The sequence below is a fragment of the Lygodium microphyllum genome, chromosome 10 (genome assembly GCF_053477565.2).
Source record: "Lygodium microphyllum isolate KBCC chromosome 10, Lygodium_microphyllum_v1.1.10, whole genome shotgun sequence".
Lineage (NCBI taxonomy): Eukaryota > Viridiplantae > Streptophyta > Polypodiopsida > Schizaeales > Lygodiaceae > Lygodium > Lygodium microphyllum.
The window spans coordinates 93340646-93356921 of record NC_141144.1 but is presented as its reverse complement, the minus strand read 5'-3'; the positions used below and the strand labels follow the sequence as shown (position 1 = coordinate 93356921).

Here is a 16276-nt window from a genome sequence, read left to right as displayed (position 1 = left end):
GTGCCCACCTTCTCCTGATGTCATTCCTTCCCCACATGCAATTGCAACAGTTGCTGTAGCTTGGCGGAAGTCAATGATCGTGTTTGTGTTACTCTTCCTCTCGTTCTTGGAGGGCGACTCCCCCTTGTGGTTACATGTTTCCGATGACAATAGCCCCTTGTCTTGCTGTAGATCATGGAGGCAAGTTAGAGTGCTCAAGAGACTTGTCCGATCGTTGCTATCTTTCTTGCAAACAATGATCCGAAATAGGGTAAGAGGGGAAGATAGAGCAATCGTAACAAAAATCAACAGAGGAGTTTCTTACTATCTATTCAATTGGCCATTGCACAATTGCATTTTCCTCAATGTCAATCTCGGTATTGCCTTTGCCATGGGCCTTCGCACCCCTCTGATGCACGATGGTGATAAGAACTCCCACTCATCTAGGGAGCAAGCTTAGTGAGGGGAATGTTTGTTGGATTAAATCTTCTGCAATCCTTTCATCGTCCTTGTAAAGGGTGACATGATCTTGTCTTTTGAAATCAGATTTGGACATGATAGAGGGGCTTAGGGTTACTTCTTGCAAATATATTACTTCCTTAATTTCTTGCCAATGAAATACCAATTTTGTGTGTGTGTGTGTGTGTGTGTGTGTGTGAGGTAGAGAGCGAGAGGGAGAGAGACAGAGAGAGGGGGGAGGAAGGAGGAGATAAAGAGAGGGAGGAAGGTGGGGATAGATTGAGAGAGAGAGAGAGAGAGAGAGAGAGAGTGTGTGTGTGTGTGTGTGTGTGTGTGTGGGAGGGGGAGAGAGAGAGGGGAAAAGCTTGGGATAGAACGCTGAGATAGAGTATGTGTGACTGTGTTAGAGAGAGGTGTGGAGAGAGAGAGAGGGGGGAGAGAGAGAGACGGAACTGTACTGAGGGTAGGGGACAAAAAACAAGAACTTGAATTGCAAGGGGAGGGGATCCTTTTAAAGACAAAGAAGAGAGTGTGAGAAAGGGATAGAGAGAGAGAGAGAGAGAGAGAGAGAGAGAGAGAGAGAGATAAAGAGAGAGAGTGGAACAATTTGCAATGTGAAAAGGGGGGATGGGTCCTTTTATAGGTGAAGAAGAGAGAAAATAGGAGGAGAGCGAAAAAGTGATAAAAGATAGGGGAAGAGAGAGAGTATGCGACATGTGTAATTTTTTCTCACCAAAAAGGGGTCGCCAGTAGCCCCTTATCGAACTTTTTTTTTTCGATGACCCATTCTTGGAGAGTGAATTTTGTCCCAACTAGATTTGTGGTTTTTTTTGCCCATTAAGGGGCTACCGACAACCCCTTTTTGGCAAAAAAACAAACAACAGATCCGAGAATATACAGCATGGGGAGAATAAAGATCAATAGGGTACAGGTTTTTTTTTTCACATCGATAAGGGATTGCCGATGACCCCTTTCTGGTGAGAAAAATTTACAAATATCACATGCCCTCTCTCTCATCGCCCTTTCCCTCTCTCCCCCCATTTTATCAACTAATTAACAAATATTTACTTAATTAACTTTACAAGCAAAAGAGAGATATATAATTTTCTAAATAATAGAAGCATAATATGAGATAGTCATACAAAGTAGAAGCTTATACACACTTGTTCAAACATTGCTTTATTCATGTTGTCTCTCTCTCTCATCCCTCTCCCATCACTTTGTTACTCTCTCTTCCCTCGCCCAACTAGATTTGTGGTTTTTTTTTTCACCCATTAAGGGACTATTAGCAACCCCTTTTTGGCGAAAAAACAAACCACAAATCCAAGAATATACAGCATGGGGAGAATAGGGACCAATAGGATATGGGTTTTTTTTTCCGCTCTTGGGTGAAAAAAAAACGCTCTATTGCTCTCTCTTCTTCCCATGTTGTTTATTCTCAAATTTGTGGTTTGTTTTTTGCCAAAAAGGGGTCGCCACGGTAGCCCCTTATTAGGAAAAGAAAACCCACAAATCCAGTTGGGTGAAAAGTTACTCTCACAAGGAATGGGTCACCACAAAAATTTTTCGTCCGATGTCGATGACCCCTTTCTGGCGAGAAAAAATACACATATCACATGCCCTCTCACTCATCACCCTTTCTCTCTCTCTCTCCCCCCATTTTCTCAACTAATTAACAAATATTTACTTAATTAACAAATATCATACTGAGGTTTGGCTAGGTTAAGATCCAATTGATCCTTTTGTGGTCTACCTCACTAGTGGAAACTTGTAATCAAGAAGATAATGCTACCATAGGTTGAGGATGTGTGTGGTCTAATATCTCTAACTCATGAATAGCATAATTATCATTACATCACATGTAAACTATAGCCCCTTCCTCCTTGGACCAGGACACTATCATAGTTAAGTTTATCAACATCAAAAACAAACTTTAAACCATCAATAGGTTTTTGTTTTGGGTGGGGGAGGGGGGGGAAGGTATAAGGGCTTTATAGCTATACCATGGCGTTATTACCAAAAACACCTATATAGGGAGTAGTAGTGACTCTAAACCCTGCTTAGTTTCCTCTCTACATGTGATTCCCTATACCCAGTGGTGAACCCTCTCATGTGCGACATCACGAGGGTGTAGTCCTGGGATGTGCCTATGTTGTACAGTTTCTTTGATTGAATAATACAAGAGTATACCTTGCTCTCACATATCATGTTACCTTTTTGTGCCATGTTGAGTGAGTAACGAGTGCAGGTGCATCACACTTGGTATTAGAGCAACTCTTGCTCGGAGTGAAGGAGTGCTCATGGAAGCAAGAGAAAAGGATCTACTGCCCCAAAGAGAACGAGCTGAAACGACCAACGTCATGCCATGTCGCGAAGCCCCATGGCCCCCATCGCGTAATCCCACGTTGCATCAATCCCATCGTTACCCAGAAATCAAGGGGTGGACTATGTGGAACAAGAAATGGAGGTTGCTTGGAAAAGCTCGCTCAAAAGCTTGCTCAAAAAGCTTGATTCTCACACGCACTCGAAAAGTTGCTCATCCCCTCCTCCTCAAGGGAGGTGGGCACTAGTGGATATGGGGGGGGGGGGGAATGAAAAGTTGTTGAGATAGATCTTTGTGTAATCAATACTATAGTAGATCAATGGAGAGCAATCCCAAAAACATATAATCAATCCCCAATGTCACCATCTCTCTTTCAGTCCTAGTGATTTGATTCTCCATTGGACTTTGAAAATTCACACAACATGGCCAAACTATATTGCATATATGCAAAAGAGAGACCTCAATTGTAGATCTATAGAAATACTTGTTCAAAAGGGTAGAAAATGTGCTAGTTTAAATTGATAGCAAGCATCCAAATGGTTCATTTGTTTACAACCATCATCATAAAAAGACATCTTAATGCACACTAGAATTAGTCCATTGACCTTAGGAAAAGTTTGGATTTCTCAATTAATGATGGGTTTGTTACATTCCCATCATAATATTAGGTAGTAAATGGTTTATATGTACAAATATGGTAAACCAAAACAAAAAAGCAAATTCCTATGATTTTTTGTATTCAAGCCTATAGGTTCATACATGAAGACTTGAATTGCTCAAAATACACTTGCCTACCTCTTAAATCATTGTTGCTATACTGTAGTACAATAGACCTACCTACACTTGGCTAGGATAAAAAATCTTAAAAGGATTGTTGATGTTGCTATACAACTTATTGTAGATCTAATATACCTCTTATTATAGACATGTCTGCACTTTACTAGCTAGAAGCACTATGACAGAGGAAGGAATGAAATAATTCTTTTTGAAAGATTCTCTTACTATTGGTATATGTTACTTGGAATTTTTGGAATGTGTTGCTTGATGGTTACAATAATAAAGAACAACATTTTATTTTTTGATAACAATTGCTACTATTACTTGCACTCAACAATTTTAGAGCAATGCAACCTTAGGTCTACATTGCTAATGGCATCTATGATTTGCTTTGACATGCAATGTTTGTAAACTAACATATAGCATTGAATATACCTATTGCTATTTATAGTATTCCACTTAAATGTGACTCAATTCTTTGCAATATTGATAGTATCTTATAACCCCTCTCTTGCTTGCAATTTTGCAATTCTTTAGATAATAAAAGTATTCTTACTTGAGTATGGCTACTATGGCAATTTTCTTGTTGATGTTATTCTTAGACCTATTGTACTTGAGTATTCCCATAGAACAAACATATAAGATGTTGCTTATAATATTGTCTTGATGGGAGTAAAAATTGAGGCTCTTGTATATTCCATGCATTGATAGACATTGAAATGAAGTCTTGGAGCCTCTTAACTCTAATGTCTGTTAAGTCTTGATTAGGCGAGAAAACCCAATAAACGAGACAATGATGATGAGCAACAATATTCAATTATAGCATGCACGTTTATGCATAGGAAGAGACCCAATGCTCATTAATCAATTGAATAGATCTACGATTTTTGTTCACTCTTGGCCATCCATAGGGAGCATGACAAACTAGGAACTCTAACCAAAGGATTGCCTATAATAACCTAACCTTGGAGTAGAAAACTTGTTTGTGGCTATATTTAATACTAGAGATGCTTGCAAGTAGTACATGTCATTGCACGAGCAATCTAATTAACAAAGATTAATAAGAGATAAAAACTCTAATCTTTATTAATGTGATCACTATCAAGACCAATAGTTACATTGAATTTTTAAACATTGCTACCCATGAAATTGCCCATTATCATGAGGATGACATCCTCAATCTTTCTAACTCTCATCAATAGATGAAAAAAATGCATCCACAAGAGTTTGAATGACACAATTCTAATAATAAGGTACAATATGAGAAGCCCTAAAATGAACAAAAGCACTTAAATCTCCCATGGAAATTACAAAATGTGACGAAAGCAAGCAAGTGGTAAGAGTTACAAAAGATGGATTGAGTTAGAAGATGAATTAATTGGAAGACACCTCAATTGCCTCAACCATGAACAAGAGATTCCAACTTTTGGCTACAAAGCATCCATCATAACAACAACTCCATGACTACTAGACCTCTTCAAGACTTCATGCTTCCTCTTCTTCACTTTTGGCAACCCCAACCTCATCCTTCATGGTACCTCCTTGGCATGCAATCATGCAATTTTGGATTATTTTAATCCACTCATATTCATAAGGTTCTCCCCATCATCCCCCTCGATAGCCCTCATGCAAAGGTGTAATGCCACTTATTGTCTACCAACCAATTTGGACTCTTAAAGTTTCATGTGGCCTATGCATAGCTCTAGCCACCTTAGCACTTAAAACAATGCAACACAAAGGGGGGAAGCTCCCCTCCAAATATTAGGCAAGAGAGTAGGTAAGAGCCATGGTGGCATTTTCTTATTTGCAAATAGAATAGCTTGCAAGTTGAATGATTAGTGAAGCTTGATTGACTGAGATCCTCCTATTTGGTAGGACCAATTGTGTTTGATTTACGTGGATAGGTCATGTGAACCCAGGCTTAACATGCAAAACATGAACCCACAACCTCATGATTATGAGCTAAGTGCTAATCGTTATAAAGCCATCACTTTTTGTACAAAGCTAAAGAGTCTTTATAAAGTCAACTAAAGCAACCACCTTAAAGGCCTCCAAATGTCTCAAACTAATCATAGAAGAGTGCAAAGGTCAAGTCACTACAACCTTTAAAGGCATGACATGCACATGCCAAATTGACTTGCATGAGTTGCCAAGATCAAGTTTTAATACATGGGGATAGGTGCATCGACTTTCACTTCAAAAGAGTGAAGCTTGTGCAAATCAAGCAAGTATCAAGTCTTACTGATGTGGCAAAATTGGTTGTTGTGGCCAAAATTTCAAATATATGTTCTCTCTTGTCAATTTATGGTGTGTCTCTCTTGCTTGGCAATGACCATCTTGGGGTTCATTGCATTTGTGCAAGCATGTGGATGGTTCACTTTTTACCCGATGCAGGTTAGTTGATCTGTGTGGGAAACAAATCGAAGGCCTACATTTGATGATTGTCATGCTTATTTTGGCTACTTTGCCTATCAAACAAAGTAAAAGAATTTTGCATCTATCAAATGACCTTTTCTGATTAAAGATGCTGGACTAGCTGGTGCTTTGCACTGGTGTAATAACAATTAGGGCACTTCCTTCACATTCTAAGGTACGTAAGAGGGTTCACACAAAGGTATTGTATTTGGGTTCTTTCTCTTCTTTAAAAAAAAAAACCACGCACATGTATTTGTATTTGGGTTCTCTCTCTTCTTTTTTTTGCTTTCTTCTCTCTCTCTCCCCCATCATATTGTTCTAAAAATAAATTATTCATAAATAATACATAGCTATATACAAATATATTTATATAAATAGATGAAACTATATATATAAAGACAAACAAAAATATTAATGTGTATACTTGAATGATAAATATGTATACATATAAATATTATATATATATGATTGAATAAATAAATAATTTAAATATTAATATACAATATATATGTATTGACACACACACACACACACACACACACACACACACACACACATATCATCCTTTAATACTAATTTATAATTTATATCAATCTATATATACATCAATATATCCTAAATTATATTCATCATTTATGGTATATTGTATACAATATATCATCTTAGATTGTATATGCATTGTGATATATCACATAATTATCATATATTAGGTTAACATTACATATATGATATTATCAAGATATATAAATAAAAATACAAATAAATACACACACACACACACACACACACAACATATATACATACATACAATATGACATATATCATATATTAGCTATATCATACATTGTATATTTTATCAATATACATATCATACAATATATGTGCCTTGTGTTGTAGCAGTAGGAGAGAGAGAGAGAGAGAGAGAGAGAGAGAGAGAGAGAGAGAGAGAGAGAGAGAGAGAGAGAGAGAGAGAGAGAGAGAGAGAGAGAGAGAGAGAGCGCTATCTTTGCCTCCATGTATATGCATTTTTAGCAAGCCACATATGATGTTGTGGATGGCTTTTGCCACGAGTGTAGGAGCGCGACACAAGGCAACCCACGCAAAGCTCTTCTTAGTATATAGAATAGAGAGAAAATAACAATAGATATATACCACATTTAAGTTTCTAGATAGTTTGAGGCAGCTTAATCTAGATATATACATGAAAGGTACTTCAAAAAACTAGAGTGAGCTTGCATATAGACCTACTTAGACCTTTTGGATGTCAAATAAGTCAAGTTTGTGTGGTGTGACATCCCCCATATTCCTTCTTACTTTAAAATGCAAGTAGAGACTATGCGCCGGGCGGCGGACAACACTCTTAGTTGTCATGCGAAATATTGGAAATCTCGTCAAATTCTGGCCTTGATAGGCTTTAAATGATTTGCCAAAAATTTGAGAATTAATCATAACGAACCAAGCAATGCCACGTAATGACGTAAGATAAAAGACAACTTACAAGCATATAATGTTAAGCCAGCATGAGCATTAGATTCGATCGAGGGGGGCCGTAAGGAACTTCTTATCTCAAAGTTTTAGCTATAAAATAGTTGGCACTAACGACGTGGAATGCTAGGCGCTTCTGGGGCAGGCCAAAGGCTGAAAAGTCGATCGTCTCATCGGCTTGTCAACGCGCGCGAGAGAGAGAGAGAGAGAAAGAGACATATGTACGTACACATTATTATATGTATGTATATTTATAGAGAGAGAGAGTTGATGCATGGATGACGCTGCTGCGACATATCCATAGCTCCCAGAGCAGACGAAGGTAGGGTCTGTAAGGGAGATGGAGACGCCCTCGACGGACAACAGACCCCATGGTCGATGCATCCTTGTGGCCATTGACCACTCCGACACCAGCAAGCACGCCTTCGACTGGGCCCTTACACATCTCTGTCGCCTTGCTGACACCCTCCATCTCGTGCATGTCCTCCCCAGTGCGCGCTTCCTGACTTTCTCTTGGCTGTCTAGAATGATAGAATTCGCCTGTTTTAGAGGCTGTATTCCCTAGAGATATATTTTTACTGGTTTTTCAGCCGTTGATAAGATCGTGATAGAAATGTAAGATCATCAATACGAAGAATAATGCAGCAACTAAGAGTATCAGCTAAAAATAGATGAAAAATTTGCATCTTATTGATCGTGGATGAAGCCTTACGAGTCAATTTGTTGGTACTATTGCTATAGGGGCTCGAGAGTATCAGCTAAAAATAGATGAAAAATTTGCATCTTATTGATCGTGGATGAAGCCTTACGAGTCAATTTGTTGGTACTATTGCTATAGGGGCTCGCTTCCAGATCATAGAGAGCTTTCTACACTAGCCACGCATCTTGAAAAGCCCTTGGAGTGCTCCACATCTCCTGCTTGAGAAAGCCAATGATCATGGGACACTAGTCTAGTCTTTACATAATAAAGGGCCAGATGATAGGACGCTAGAGCCAACACAAGTTTTGATGGTAGTTAAATGAACCATAGGGCGAATATCTCAATGTTGTTGAAACTCTCATTTCGCACATAACTTCTGGCCACCAAGCAAGCCTTATACCTAGACACGTAAGTGGAATTTCACATTTTCATTACCCTTCATCATTCTTATAGGACAGTTTCATTGTTCCTTTGCTGGGATATCAATAACTTTCTCAAGGGGGGTAAGCTTGTAGTTTTAGAAACTTCAGCAAGATGTTATGAAAGAAACATGATGCGAGTAATGAGGAATGATTGTCCTTAGTAGAGATACACATTGCATAGTGCAACATCTTTGGTAAGATGGGACGACAACATACAAATGCAATTGCAAATTGCAATCAAATAGACATGGATCACAAATGCAATTGCAATTGAACTGGTGAAGTTTCCTATGGTTATCTACGAAGTTTAGGAACTTGCACTATTAGATGCAAAGTGGGTGGAAGAGGGTGATTTAATAGATTCACCTCAGTAGTTGCAGCTTTACCTCAAGAGGTTTCAGCTAGAGCTACCCATTTTTCACCTGCTCTATCCTTTGCCCTGCTCTCCACCTTGCAGCAAGCAACTTTTGCTCTTTTCCTGTTCGTGTTTCAGTTTCACTGCTGTTTGTGAGTTGCTGATTTGCCTTTGGTGCTTCAAGAAGCTGCATTTCCTTGTTGTTATACCTATAGATTACTGCTCAAAGGCTGGCTCTGCTACGTTTTCCGTCTTCTGATGTGCTAGTAGTGGCTGAATTCACTGCTGGAGATGAGCTGCGGTTTTCAGTTCGAGGTGGTGTTGGTGCTTTGCTTGCCCTGCTGGTGACTGTGTTTTCATTTCTGGATGGATCGCTACTAGTTGCATTTTCAGTCTTAAAGCACTCTTGGTTGCTGTGTTTTATCCTTGACTTGGTTGGTGATGTGTGTGTTTGGTGGAGTTACTCCTATGTTGAGGTATGGAATGGTATGCTCTAAATTCTAATGCATGTCGAGAAACAATAGGGTTTGTGGGGAGAAACATGCAGTGTATGGTAAACACTGAGACAAAGAAACTTAGAAGATGATGAATGAAGAATGATGGACACTAAATGATGCTGAATGAGTCAGCTGATAGAATGGAGTGGAGCTCGGAGACAATTGCACTGTCCTGGGCTGATTAGGTAACAAAACTTGGAAGGGATCTGCATTGTGAAGGGAGCGAGACCTAGTGCTTAGGCAAAGATGTCAATAATGAGGAAGAGAGCTGCTCTATGGGGGAGGAAAACACAGTCCTTTGGGCAATGGAATGTCAAAGCAGACACTGGAAGATGAACAGGAATAGAGGAAGTGAAACATACTCTTTGGGGGACTGTTAGAGATGAAGATTAGACCTGAATGAATAAAAACATAGATTTGGCTGAGTTGCAATAATGACCAGCAGGTGAAAATGCTCCGGACAACTGGCAAACAGCAGGCTGGCCTGCTGAGCTGAAAAGCACAGGTACTGACAGCTAAGACGACCTGCTGACAGCAAACACAGGAACTGCTGGTAACGGCGATAATCTCTAAGAGGCTTTTGAGGGGAGGGCAGCCAGTGTAGACAGTAAATGCAGGTGTGGACTGCTGCTGGAATAGAAAGCGCAAGTGGGTAGCAACCTCCAACTAGAGGGGTAGGCTGGGCTGCAACTAGTTGATTAGGGTGGCAACTCTAGGTCATGTGGGTGGCAGCAAATAGCTCTAAAAGGCAGCACATCAGCCATTCCCGTGGGAAGCATCCATGTGGAGGTGAAGGTGATCAAGAGTCCATGAAGAGGGAGAATGATTGACGAATGAGACTGATGTATGCCCATGTCCTATTTATAGGCACGCGAGTCATTGAACTGTCTTGGTGGTCAGTTCTTGGTGGGTGCTCGGACACTAATAAACGATACAAATAAAGCTTTTTTCGGGCTTTGTAAGAGGAATCCAAAATAGGAATTAATGGAATATTGTAATGGGGACGTGAAATTTTGATGCTTTGCTTAGCATTTGCAAATGTGAGATGCAAGTAAGATTCACAATGACAGGTCAAGGACCTCGAGGTGTCAGTGGGTTAAAGGTAAACGGTATAATAAGTTATATGGGTTAAGTACTAGGTGGTTTGCTTGGTGACAGATTTTGGCCTAGAATCTTTTATTAACCATTGATGTCAATGGTGACATTAGGAACTAGACATTAATTAATTAATTAATGTCAATTCTGGGGCTAGTAAATGCTTGGGATTGATCGGCCTAGCTAATTCAATTGTTGGCTAGCACCATTAATTTTCTTAGAAAGAATGAATAATTAAATTGACTTTTAGAATTGAAAATTTGAAAATTGATTTAATTGGGCTGAAAATTGCTGGAAAATGGATAAGGAATGCTGCCACTTGGCAAAACTTCCTATGGAAGGGTGACAAGGCTGTTTGTCTGATGCCTTGGCTACTTTAGGACGGGAAGCCTTTGGGTAAGCATGGGTTTGAGCTTTTCATAATAGTCTCTTTTTGGTTTTAGTTTTTGGGTTTGAGAGGGGGTATTGAGCTAAAAATTCATTCCATACTAATTAGCTCTTTAAAACAGCCCCAAAATATGCAAAATACCAAAAGTGTTATTAATTGGGGAGCTGTTCTAGAGAGTTTTTGTGTCCTACATGCAAAATCCTAATTTGGGAGAATCCTTTTGTATTTATAAACAGAGAGGTTGCCCACCATTCTGCCCCATCCTTGTCTTGTAGGTTTTGGCCCCATCAGTCTTGTTGCTATGTGATCTATGCTGTCAGCTAGCCTCCCACTATTGCTGGTGATCAACTGCCATCATCTTTACCAAGTTGTTTTTATAGTTTCAACACTTTTCTTCATCAGCCTCTTCTTCGATTGGTGGTGGTTATTGCACTTGGGATCCGCCTCTTGTGGACAACACATATCAACAGCTCCTTTAGTTGGCTCCCTCACTGGCATCAGCTTCAACCACGAATGGTTTATTGGGATCCACAATTTATAGTACTGGAGTTGTAGCAATAGCTACCTTAAGTTTTTGAAAACTTTCATTTTGGTCTGTTCCCCAATTAAAGCTCTTCCCTTAGTATAACGTATCTGATAGTATTACAGGACTGTCTTTTGCAAACGCCCCTCTGAGCTTTGTCGACTCTCTTGATGAAGCATGAGAGGTGTCTCTCTCTCCACCCAACCACGCTCAGGAAGATGCTGGAGAAAAACGATGCCGTGACTCCTCTGCCAGCCGTCATTACCTGGTGAGTTATACTATTTTTATGACTCACTTCCTTCCTAAGCTCCCCTTAAATCCGTACGGGCGCCCAAGGCCCTCGGACGGTCATCTCTTGCGCTTGTTTCCCAATAAGTTACATTTATTGATGTAACAATGATGGTAGCCTTATCATTTTGGTGCTATATGTTGATGATATGCTATTTGCTAGGAGTGCTCATGATGAGATGGATGCTTTGAAGACTTAGCTCAAGAATAGCTTTGAGATAAGTGATATGGGACATGTCTCTCATATCCTTGGTATATACATTACACGCATCGCTATGGGACATGCCTCTCATATACTTGGTATACACATTACATGTATGGCTCTAAGGGACTCCTCTACTTGTCACAGAGAGAGTACGTTCATAAAGTCAAGTGGTTCCATATGCAAAATGGTAAGCTTATTGGCTGTCCATTGCCTTTTCATGTGAAAGTTAGTTAGGCAGATTATTCCCAGCCAAATGATGAGAGGGCGGGAGATGGCCAAGTTTTTGTATACATTTGCAATGGGCTGCTTGTTATATGCCATGATAGCCCCTAGATTTGACATAGCATGGTTAGTCTGTTTGGTGGCAAATCTTAGTATAACTATGACTCCTACATTGCATTCAAACTCAATGAGTGCCATTCAATTAGCTTGTAATCTAGTCTTTCATGCGAAGACCAAGCACATTGAGATTCATTATCACTTCATTAAAAAGATGATTAAGAACAAGCGGATAGAGCTATCTCGACTGACGAGAATCCTATAGATTTGCTCACTAAAAGTCTCCCAATGGAACGTTATGCTTCCTTACGAAGATGGATGTAGGATGAAATGACATCTATTCCTCATTTGTTGTACTTCTGTGTACACTTTGCACTTTGTCACCTTTTTCTTGTTTTCTCCATACTTGGGTGCATTCTTCTTTAAGTGGGAGGTTGTTGGGGGGACTAAAGACCACCTATGCTTAGTTGCCCACATTTACTATGTACATTGTATTTGTACACCTATACATTGCAGGTGGCAAGTGTCCATTATTGCCACTTTATTTTTTATTCTTTATATGACAACACAATAAGGAAGGCAAGGTCACACATTGTGACTATTGGAGTTCCCACATACTGTATTGCTCTCTCTTACTTGAACTTCCATAGTGTTAGCAGAGTATTTGTCAGCTCATGTGTGAGTCTGAGCTTGATCTGGGCTGGGCATTTTTATTAGGTATTTTAGGTTTTTTTCTGGTGTGGCATTTTATGCCAGTGGAGCATTTTTATGCACCAGTTGGCCAGCATTAATGCTGTCCGACCAGCATTATTGCTCCCCACTTTTTCAGCCTATTTATACTCAGTGCTCCTCCTCAGTTAGTATTATCATCACCTTCACCATATGCAGACTCTGTGGAGAGAGGAGCCAGTGCCAGTGCCAGTGCCCATGCAGCCAGTGACTCACTGTTGTATGCGACTGTCTTGTGTTCAGATATATGGATTCCATTTCCCGTGCATACATCTGAGTTCTCATCTGTATCGTGTTCTTTTCTTTTCTCTTTTTGTCTTGTGTTTTAGCAGTTTATTTCAGCACGTGTCTATGCTTCCACCGCTGCTCCACTTCTGACATGGTATTAGTTTTCCAGATTTGTGTTTCTGCTGTGTTTTCTTGCTGATTTCAGGACTGTTTTGTACCCCTGCTGATCAGACAACTGCTGTCACAGCCAGGCGACCTGTTTTGGGGCTGTTTTCAGCCTGCGTTTTTTGCAATCTTACCATCGCCTGCTGCCTACGCACCCTCTACTGCCTGCGTTTTTCATCTGCAGCTGCTGGCGACAGTTTTCTACCTGTTTTTCTCCAGTTTACAGTCTGCGTTTTGCTGATTCAGCATCTCTCGTGGCTGGGTGATTGTTAATTCAGGCCGTTTTTGCTGTTTTTGGCAGTTTTTGATTGATTTTTTGACTTTTTGCAGCAGATTTTGTTTTCTATTGATCAGATTTTGGGTTATATTGCATGTGAACTCTCATTTTTTGCAGTCTGTGCTTGTGTTTTGGCTGTGTTTCCTCTCTCAATTCCATCTCTTCTCTACTTCTCTTCTTATCCTCTCCATATGGCTCCTCCGTGCACTTCCACTGATGATAAGTTACATGGACCTGATTATCTTACATGGAGTGTTGTCATGAAAGCTTGGTTTGTGCAGAAGCGGTTATGGTACATCGTCTGTGGAGCTATTCCTCGATCTCTCCGTCCTTTTCCTGAAGACTTTGATGAGGACAACCATGAGGAAGCGGTGCTCACATGGGACTCGGACGATGCACGTGCTTACTCGGCGTTGCTTCGGTGTATTTCTAAAGCGGTCTTACCGGCGGTTACCTCCTGTAGGACATCTCCTGAAGTATGGCAGAAGTTGCAGCAGATGTACGAGGCACCTTCCACCATGCAGGCAGTCACACTTTATGGCCAGCCAACAGATGAAGTTTGAGCCGAAAGATACTATTCAGTCTTTTCTTCTTCGTGTTATGCAAGTACAGGACCAGCTTCGGCACATGCAATCTGCTCTTCCCGAGGCGCATCTCGTCGGGACGGTCCTCTACAAGCTCCCCCCGGAGTTTGATGGAGTGGCCAATGCTTTGCGGGCGCAGACATCCTCGACTCCTGTCAGTTTTACACATATGACCTCGATGCTTCTTGAGCATGAGACATCCTTGAGATTACAGGGGTGGCTTCCGGCACATTATGGAGGCGAGGCTTATGTAGCTTCAGAGAGGGGTGACGGGAAGAAGAAGTCGAAGGCCCGGTGTTACCACTGTGGCAAGAAGGGACATTTGCGGAAGGACCACAAGACGTTAGCGGCTTCCAGGAAGAAGGCGTAGAAGCAGCAGCGGGATGTTGACTCTACCGATGAGTTCTCTCCTTCATCCGACTCCGACTCAGATCCTCCGACCAAGGTGAAGTCCAAGGTGCAGAAGGGATCCTCTTCTTCGGATCGCGGGAAGGGCTTGGTGGCCCCTTCCTCGGCTGCTTTCTAGTGGTGGTGATGAGGTCATCCCTCACGACTCTCTTGTGCCAGAGAGGGAGTGTGAGCGGGTGTTTAGATGGGGTAGCCGCACCTCATCTATACTTTTATACAGGTGCACAGGTTCCAGAGAAGGACGTCCCTGACGCATCGACTTCAGTTTGGCGGAATCAAATCCTGGAGCTGGGATTGACATCCAGGTTCATGCTGAGCTGGTTATCTGACAGAGAGCGGGAGGCTTTCGTCTGGAGCTCACATGAGGGGACACTTTGGCGGTCTGCTGGCCAAAGGCGGGGAATCCATGGTCACCTATGTTCAGGGGCATTTTTGACAGGATGGTCTTGTATGCTACTGCGAGACATTGGTAACGGACAAAGAGACATGCTATGATCTTCTCTATTTTCAGGTGTTTGGTACGATCGACATCGACATCAGGTTCTCTCCGAGGCACCTTGGTGGTGGCTTGATCACCCACTGCTTGGGTATCCATGGTTCTACTTGGTGGTTCTATGTTGTATAGTTTCTGATCCCTTTTTCATTGTACTATTGTATTGTATCGGATCACCCATGATCTGAGAGAGGGTGTTAGCAGAGTATTTGTCAGCTCATGTGTGAGTCTGAGCTTGATCTGGGCTGGGCATTTTTATTAGGTATTTTAGGTTTTTTTCTGGTGTGGCATTTTATGCCAGTGGAGCATTTTTATGCACCAGTTGGCCAGCATTAATGCTGTCCGACCAGTATTATTGCTCCCCACTTTTTCAGCCTATTTATACTCAGTGCTCCTCCTCAGTCAGTATTATCATCACCTTCACCATCTGCAGACTTTGTGGAGAGAGGAGCCAGTGCCAGTGCCAGTGCCCATGCAGCCAGTGACTCACTGTTGTATGCGACTGTCTCGTGTTTAGATATATGGATTCCATTTCCCGTGCATACATCTGAGTTCTCATCTGTATCGTGTTCTTTTCTTTTCTCTTTTTGTCTTGTGTTTCAGCAATTTATTTCAGCACATGTTTATGCTTCCACTGCTGCTCCACTTCTGACACATAGCTCTTGCTTTCACTCTTGCTCCACCTATTAGGAAATTACGAATGAAAGCAGTGAAGTGGCAAAATAGGCTACCACTCGTTAAAAGTTCCCATGCAAGCTGGAGGAGGGTTGTTTAGGGCAAGTTGAGGGCGATTCCAGCATTGAGAGGCTATGGGAGGAAGGCAGAGTTATTGGATGAGCTATGAGAGAGGTGACACGTGATTGCGTAGTGCGACAAGATAGGGGCAGTATATTTCCTTCTCCACCTTAGTGTGAGAGGCGGTGGTAGATGAGGAGGGCTCGCTAGTTACACTGAAATTTTTTCCCACCTTTGAAGCCATTGGCGCCATCAGAGCTATGTATCAAAAGATATTTCCAGCTTTCTCTAGCTTTATTAAATTAATTTTCAGAATATTACATTTAGAAATTATTTTAATATGTATTTATGGCTCAAATAAATAATTAAACTTTTGTCAAAAGTTAAATTTATCACCCAAGTGATCCTGATCTTTCATTATCCTAGAATTGGCATTAATTAATTAACCAATGCCAATTCTCTAGTGT

The 16276-nt window shown here is 41.0% G+C and overlaps 1 protein-coding gene across 2 annotated transcripts in view; it reads left to right on the top strand.

Annotated features, from left to right (window-relative positions):
* Positions 1 to 7665: 7665 nt before the first annotated feature.
* The window catches only part of RD2 (Adenine nucleotide alpha hydrolases-like superfamily protein), a 32949-nt gene continuing 24338 nt past the window's right edge, over positions 7666 to 16276 (top strand). The window contains exon 1 of one of the 2 annotated variants that reach the window (XR_015692157.1): positions 7666 to 7929. Coding sequence is in view for 1 of the 2 variants with exons in the window: in XM_087686572.1 (XP_087542698.1) it covers positions 7779 to 7929 (151 nt within the window). In the remaining variant the exon portion in view is untranslated. The remainder of the gene's footprint in view (positions 7930 to 16276) is intronic. The other variant, XM_087686572.1, reaches the window with a different exon arrangement.